The sequence below is a fragment of the Pithys albifrons genome, chromosome 4, assembly GCF_047495875.1.
Source record: "Pithys albifrons albifrons isolate INPA30051 chromosome 4, PitAlb_v1, whole genome shotgun sequence".
Lineage (NCBI taxonomy): Eukaryota > Metazoa > Chordata > Aves > Passeriformes > Thamnophilidae > Pithys > Pithys albifrons.
The window spans coordinates 41,383,932-41,392,363 of NC_092461.1; the positions used below are offsets into that span (position 1 = coordinate 41,383,932).

An 8,432-nucleotide genomic window follows, 5' to 3' on the forward strand; every position below is an offset into this window, starting at 1 on the left:
GGAATTAAAGTTTTTGGATTGTTTGCTTGTGACTCACTGCCCAGCTGCAAAATTTTCTCAGAGTGCACTTAGGAGGCCCTGAGTATCAAAGCTGAGTGGGGCATTAACTCAGCCCTTCTAGGGGGAGAAAAGCCCTGCTGTCATGCCCAGACACAGGGCAGCTCTGACCAGGATACTCTCCATTTCTCTTCCCAGTTGCTCTTGGAACGATAAAATCTAGGGGAATGCTCAAAATCCAAAGGAAGTTTCCATGAACCTGAGCACAAACAAATCTTGCAAACCTTCTAGCAGGATATGAAAGAGGGGCACTGTGTGTGCATCCCACACGTCAGCACAGACCATCAGGAAACTGAGGAAAATTTCAGATACCCTGTGATTAGTGTTTCAGTAACTGAAAAGCTAAAGTTGTACTTTCTTCGTTCTTTCCTTTCTGCCTTTTTTCCCTATTAAAACATCTCTGTTTGATGGTATACTCCTACAGTGTCAGCTAACAGCCAACTATTCTTGCAGATGCAAAACAGTAATTTGAGGGTAAATTAGCATTGAGTAGATGATGAGTATAATCTAATGTTTTATCCTTCAGCACAAGTGTTCTACAACATGCTACATACTTTATAGTCTAATATGAAGTATATTCTTTGCCTGTAGGAAGGGAAACAGGAGACACAAGACAGAAAAAAGCTTTTCAGAAGAATTTCGTTTTGTGATTACCTCTGAGGGTTAGTCTCTGAATCTCAAAGAGTGATGAGCTTCTCTGGATTATTCTTTTTCGATGAATCAGTGTTGTGTCCCTGAGTGAATTCTATATTGACTGTCCACACTTCTGCAGGGAAAAAAGCAACAGAAAAGGGCAGTCTTAAAGAAGAATTAATAATTATGAGGTATTGATTTTCTCATTCAAAAATATACCCTGTGATTTGTGTTTGCTCAGATGAACACACCTTTTCTGGTCACAGGAGATCAGCTGTTGATGCCAGGCAAAAAAATGTTAATTGTAGACAAATGTGAGAGAATTTCAGATTACAAGTAGCTGCAGCATTTTGCATTTTACAGGTTTCTTATGGGAAAAGTAGTATGAGACAGTACTTGACATCTGCATAGTTTACATATGCATATACATATTTTATACAACAGTATTTATCATCGAGTTTGTCTGCAGATGTTTAAGGTTTAGGGCAGATGCTGCTTCACAGTGAAAGTTGGATGCAGCTGCCTCATCTGAGGGACCACTTACTTGCATCTGTGAACCAAACTCCATCATTACAGACCAGTCAGTGATTTCTCTCAGTTCCTTGTCCAAAGGGGTGTTTTGCACAACTAAGTAGGAAATTTCGGGACATCATGTCATCACCTGCATGTCCAGCTGCTTCTGAGCTCACTGCCTTGGACCTTCACTCTTCTGAGTTTTCATGCTCCCAACCATGTGCATTTAGGAATGTGCAGAGCAGAGCTGTGCTCATGTGGGGATTTGGGGGCAGTGCACTATGTAAGTGTTAGAATTCCTTAATGTGTTTTCAAATCCAATTGCAGGTTGGTTCATTCTGGCCCAGGAAAAGGCTCGCCACAGTCAGGGATGGATTTGTCTTTTGCAACCCGCACCGGTACAAGGCAAGGTATTGAAACCCATCTGTTCAGGACAGAGACCAGTCGAGACCTCTCACTGTGGACGAGGAGTGTGGTGCAGGGCTGCCACAATTCTGCAGAGCTCATCACGGAAATCACCACATGTGAGTAATACCCACAACGCCACGTCTACACACCCTTCTTGTGACGCTCATGGCAGCTGGAGCTCCTTCTGCTTCATGTGATTAATGTAAAAAATGTGCATGTTTAGGGTTCTGTGTTATTAAAATACTGTCCCCTTGGTTTCTTAGCCAGTCCCAGCTGATGTGCTACCTGTGGCCAGTGACACAGCCACTATCATGCTGACTTTTGGGTTTGTTTTCAGCACGTTTAGACAAAAGTGTGTAGTCAGCCATGTAGGCCTTAATGTCAGGGAGGGGTGATTGTCAGAGGTTTATCTAGAAACCCACAAAAAAGAGCATTTTTCTGACATTCAGGAGACTCCTGCAAGCCTGGCAGGAGTCTCTTGCCGAGGGAGGAGACAGAGGAGGACTGGGATATTCGCAAATACGAACTGGTCATTTATTCACCCAGCTCTGCACACTTGAGAAGAGTGAAAAAAAAACCCAAACCAGTCTAATAGCCACATTTTGATGGGTAGTTATTTCCCTCCCTGAATATCAGGATGCCACTTCTCAGCACTTCTATGCATGCAAAATCGACTGGAATAAAAGTAATCAGCTACAGATGCTCTGGAGTGATGCCCCATTCTGGCCAGGTAGCTGCTGGCCTGGGGTGACCCTGGGGCTTTGAAGCTGTGCCTTTCTCTTGCATGTCCCCAGGACTTGCAGTCCTTTTCCTGCTGGCCCTATGGCTGGCAGGGCTGTTAATGTTGAGCCTCATCTCCACTCATTGCCTAAAAACGTGAGAGCAAGAGCCAAAGCACAAGTCAGCCAATGAGAAGAGGCAGTTATGGTTCCTTGAAGCATCAGTTACAGCCACGTGCTGCTGAGCATGGGAACTCCTGCCCACAGGCTGCCTGGCCTGGTGCCCATCAGGGAACTCAGGCTGCTCTGGGAGGACCCTTGACATGGAAACCAACCAGGGTGCTCAGTGGGACATGTCCATCTCCTCAGCACAGTGACATGGATGCCATTCTTTCCAAAAGCAGGAGAACATCAGCCCCTTCTTTTATCACAGTGCTTTTATTTCAGTGCCGAGGACCTTCCTTGGCAGAATTGTTCACAGGAAAATGATGGAATAGAGAATTTGGGATGTGACACCGAAACTCTTAATTTTTTAATTCAGATCATGGCCTTTGTTTCTGAGCCGAGGGGTATATGCAAACTTTCTGCTGCAGTAGCTGTTATATACAATTCTCTAGGCCCTTTTTCAATTACCATGACACTAGTGATGACTCAGGAGTACCTTCATCTTTGTCAAAATACTTCAGGGAAACCCTTTAGAGCTTCTAATTTTCTCATGCATTGTGCATTGTGTTTATTGATTTTGGCTGTGTCTGTGAGACGTAAGAAGGAAAAGTAGCTGTGACTTTGTCAAGGTTTGGAGGGAGGAAAACACCAGTCTAAGCCTTCTTAAACTTCAGTACACTGGAGTTTTGTCAGTATGTAGATGTTCACTGCAACGTGAAGAATGAAGCGAGTAAGTGAAAAGATTTCCTCAGTCCTGCTATTGCTGAGCACAGTTTTAGTCTGTTGTGTTTGCACCATAACTTTACTTGGACCTTGCACAACAGAAGGATTTCTGTTGTTTTTCCAATTCTGTGGGTTGATAGTTAGAGTGTGATTAGCCCAGTTTTAGGAAGGGTTAGTTTTCCACAAGGTAGCATTGAGATCCAATGTAAAATACAGATACCTGCAGCCAGATGGAATTTGCTCCTTTTAAGAACATTACAGACTAAAATTTGAATTCCTCTCCAGCTTGCACATACAAAAGCCAGGAGTGCCGCTTGACCATCCATTATGAGCATGGATTCTCCCTTACAACTGAACCACAAGATGGTGCCTTCTCCAAGAAAATTGCACAATATCCATTTGAGAAACTGAAAATGTCCTCAGATGATGGAATAAGGATGCTTTATTTAGACTTTGGAGGAAAAGATGGAGAAATTGTAAGTATTATGTTTACTATCTCTTTGGTCGTTGTACAGGCTCTGGGGGTAGAGAAGCACTAATGAAAGTTGGACTAAATGATCATTGTAGATACCTTCCTACTGAAATACTTTGTTCTGTTTTGTTCTGTTCTATTCTAACAGTTGGCCAGTGACAAGTTTCAGTACTAGTATTTAGATGCTGTACTTTCTAGTACGGCATGATAGTCTGGTTGTAGAAGAAGATATACTAAAAAGACAGTTCAAATCATAAAACCATGCAAAGAGGGATGAAAGATTTGTCCCATTTAAGAAAAAAATTGTACCTCTGAATAGCCAGATATTAGAATTTTTTTATATATCCATTTTACTTTTTAAGTGATTGAGGGTGAAAAAATTTTAGAATGAGATCTTTTTAATTCCATTGTATACATAGGCACTTCATGTTGTGACAACAAGCTATGTTTTAGAAATTTTTGAACATGTAGTTGCTGAAAAAAAAATTAAGGCTACAGATGTAGTGCCAACTGCCTGCTTAAGCCTCTAAGTTGTCACAATGCCTAAAAACAAGGCACATTTTCCAATAAGCAGTTTAGATATCATTCATTATGAATGTAAACATGGTCTCTCCTCACATATTTTTTCAGCAGCTCCTGAGCATGTTGAGTGCTTAATTCTTCACGTCATTTTCATATATTCTGCAAATTGCTTATTGTCAGGCTTTTTGTTACGAGCTCTCAATAAAGTTGATACATGACTGGTGGAATGGCAGATCTGTTTTGTTTTGTTTTAGTGGGGCACTATTGTTGAACCTGCTGTCCACACCAACCAGCCTGTCATGATTAGCTACTAATGGTGAAATCATCCGAACCATGACTATGGGAAAAAAGACTCACTATAGTGTCACTGCTGGCTTTGAGAACAGAGGAGCAATTCTGTAGCACCAGCTGAAGGTGTTTCAGCTGTGTACCACAGCAGATCACTGGGCATCAGACAGAGCAGTCCCACCACCATCCCTGGTCAGAAACAGACCTGAAAAGATGGGAGGGGTTGAACCTCTGCAAAAACTGCTTGCAGCACCTGATTCAGTTTTCTGCTGCTCACCCAGGTGGATGCAAGGCCAGAGACATCAGGAGCTCATTTGCTCTCAAGATGCTTATTTCTTACTTTTAATAACCTAAATGTTTGCAGCTGAAAGCAAAAGAAAAACAGTATGTTGTAGAGAAGGGTTGTTATTAGTAGAAGCCTGTTCAAAATACCAGACAGCAGTTCATTGACTACTTCATAAATGATTCCTTCTTTGAGCTGTATTCTCATCTAATAATTCTGAAATCGTTATTTTTTTTTCTGCTTTCAGCAACTGGACTTCCATTCCTGTCCAAAACCAATTGTTTTCATCATTCATTCCTTCCTGTCAGCAAAGATCACGAGACTTGGCTTGGTGGCATAAGTGGGATCCATCTGTTGCTTTAAAGAGAGACGGAGCAACCATGTTAATGTGAAGTACAGTAAACAGGAGGAACCCGTCCGAGCTAGCAGCAGACACCAGCCTGAGGTTCAGGACTGGGCCTTGGTCATTTCTGCAGCCTTCCAAGGCTCAGGTTTCATTTTGATCAGCTAAAGAGATGGCATGACAAGAAGACAGGGGATTTCATTGTAAATAATGAGATTTTAAAATCCCACGTGAGACCATAAAAGCGAGTAGTACTATATGTGTAAATGTTTCAGAATCATAAATTGTGCCTATTTCAATGTACTTGTTTATACAGAATAAGTAAAGGGCTAAGCAGGCAAGAGCATGTTGGCTGTAATGCAAGCTCAAAGTTGGTTGAGAAGTTCTCCAAACAATATTTTTCCACCACCCAAATGTAAAAGATTCTTTTGGCTGTAACCTGTGCACCACTTACAGAAGGTTTGTCCTTTGGAGCACTGTCAGAACCTCTTGCATGAATACCCAGCAGAGCATGCAAATACACACCTTAGAGTTTGACACTGAAGCAGTATAGCTGTGGTGAGGGAACAGCTGGAGGGCCCCTGCCAAGGGGCATTTTCAACTTAAACAATAAAGATGTGTTATATGTACATTCCGAGCAATGGATCCAAAGTAAGACCAGGTACAGCGATGTATTGAGAGCCAGCTGTCAGCAGGGCAAAGGTAGGAGTGTACTGTGTTAATGAACACAGGATGCATTTTTATAGTGACTTCCTAGAATAGCATAGCGAATTCCAGCTATCTGGGATCCCCAGCTCAGGTAAAAGTTACCTGAATCCATGGTGAAATGTGATGGAAGCTTCTGCCAGCATATTTCCATGTCAGTTTTCCAAGAGAAAGCCATGGTAAGCTTCGTCTCCTACCCCTACTGTGTCACCCCCTCTGCTCAGAGGAGGCTGCTTGTGTGGTCTTCATAGAAGAACAAATGCGATGGAGGAGGAGGACTTGATTTCATGAGAGTTTTCAGAAAAGTTACTCAAGCAGCTCCACAACAATGATGAAGAATACACCAGGGTGGGAACATGAGCTGCACTCCTTAACATGGAACTGCTCCTATGGGTATGACTTTTCAAGTCCAGATTTCTTGTTGGTGAAATGTAGGACATTCACCTCTGTGCCCATAACTTACTAGTTCCTGTTTTGCACCTCAATTTACTGCTTCAGGTCAAAGCATGCAATGCTCTTGAGGTTCAGCCTTGTTCACAGTTATGTTGGGCAGCACAAAGCAGGCAGGAATGCTGACCTTCATAATCAGACATGTTAACACACAGCTTGCACCTGGAAGTAATAAACTGTCATCATGTGATCAGGTAGGAATATGAAGCAGAGCAGGGATGGCATTTACATTGCTCTTCCTTTGTAAAAAGAACTGCTTCATATAGGGAGTGGGATTTGTCTGCTTTTAGAGTTTTGCCCTAAATTCACACTTTGAAGGACAGGAAGTGTACAGGAAGCAATAAATCCGAAGTTTGTGGATGTTCAGTTGTCGTATTACAACATTTATTCCTGAAAAAGCACATAAATTTCAACTTAGCATCACTCAGCTAGTGAAGAAGAAAATGAAAAACACAGTTTGGTTCCATGTTGTTTTTAAGATAAGAGTTAAGCATCAGTCATGCTGTTTATTCAAAACATAAGAATTAGTTCATGGTGGTTTCCATAGGTATCTTAATCATCAAGCTAATTAAAAAATTAGGATGATAGACTGAATTCATAAACATTAAAAATCCATTGAAGAACAGCTAAATGCTCCTTTGGAAGAGCAGCCCCACTCCCGGCACCTCTCACCACTCACAAGCACGCCTGGGAGAGATTCACCTGGCTGTGTACTTTGGTTTCACTGTCATGGTACTTACACTTAAAAGTTAATTCCTCATGTAAATTCACCAGGTAGGAGGTAACATGTTACATAACTTAGCGGGAATTTCCAGGTGGACATTTCTCATTCAGCGAGCACTGCCATGCAAATAACTTCCTGTGGCAGTTACTTGGGTTTCCTTTGGCTTGGAGGCATCTCAGAGCATCTGAGAAGTGAAGAGCAGTCGGTACGCTGGGGATGGGCCTTTGGGCAGGAACTCACGTCACATCGTCAAGTAAACTGTTACAACAGTTGTGTAGGTTTTAAAACAGTGAAGGTTTTAAAAAGAAATTCAGAACATTTTCATCACCATTCAAAAAAAAATTTGGACATGGGCTCCTATAAAAGTTTCAGAGGTTAAAGTGAAAACTTGCATTCTGTGGGGTAGTTTAAATACATGTGTAAACTATACTGCACTATTTCCTTACTCCTTTAACACTTGCAAATCACTGGAATGTTATACCTAACACGTATGTGCATTGTAAATATTACAAATTCCTATGTTAGTATGAACAATTAAATGACACAAAATGTAATCTAAGGTGCTGAGTACTATATGAAGTCTAAGTGAATAATTAAGCAGTTTGCAAAGAAAATTCATATTATATATATTTATAGAAAAAATAATTATAATTACAGATGCTCTTTCTTCATTTTCAGTTTTTGAACTGATTCATATTTGGATGGGATAGAAAAATGAAATATGGACCTACTCCACATTTATAAGAGTATAGTGAATATTTATATTTTAGAGGAAAAGAATATATTTAATAAAGTCATTTATTGGATTTTTGTGAGGTGAGCTTACTTTCTACCCAGACAAACTATTTGGAAGGCTGTCCTTTTGTTTTGGGCTGGGGAAAAATACATTTAAGCTTCAGTCTGTCTGTGAAGAATTCCATTACTTGAGAGAACTCTTCATTGCATTGATGGAATGACTTTTAAATGTTTGAAAAGAATGCTCAAAGCCTACAGGGAATGTTCCAGGGGATTCAGACTCCACTGCTGAATGCTTTCTCTGTTGGTTACATTGAACTAGGCAGTTACAGAAGTCATTAAAAAAAAAAGGGCAAGCAGAAATTTCTCCTCAAACTTCTGTATTCAGAGACTGAGGCCAACATGTGCCTTGTTTCTCTTATGAACAGTTACGGAGAAAAAATGGTTTCTTTCCCTTTGACTTTAATTCTTAACTTAGTGGCCCGAACAGAAAACCTAACTGGGAATTTAAGCCTGTTCTTTCAGTCTGACATGAATGACAGCCCAGCCTCATACAAAACCCCAAAGAGGAATATTTCAGCGTTAGAAAGATTTTGATACATATTGGAACATAAATGTTACTGGAAAAATGTGATATAAGGTGTCTGTTAGAAAAAAAGAAGAAAGCTGATCTGATTGGGTTCAGGGAAACA

At 41.0% G+C, this 8,432-nt stretch overlaps 1 protein-coding gene across 1 annotated transcript in view; it reads left to right on the plus strand.

The window, feature by feature from the left end:
• The window catches only part of SNTB1 (syntrophin beta 1), a 122,058-nt gene extending 114,247 nt beyond the window's left edge, over nucleotides 1-7,811 (plus strand). Inside the window, exons 5-7 of the mRNA XM_071553912.1 lie at nucleotides 1,531-1,727; nucleotides 3,504-3,694; nucleotides 5,031-7,811. Coding sequence (XP_071410013.1) covers nucleotides 1,531-1,727; nucleotides 3,504-3,694; nucleotides 5,031-5,123 — 481 coding nt within the window. The 3' untranslated portion in view covers nucleotides 5,124-7,811. The remainder of the gene's footprint in view (nucleotides 1-1,530; nucleotides 1,728-3,503; nucleotides 3,695-5,030) is intronic.
• Nucleotides 7,812-8,432: the final 621 nt, after the last annotated feature.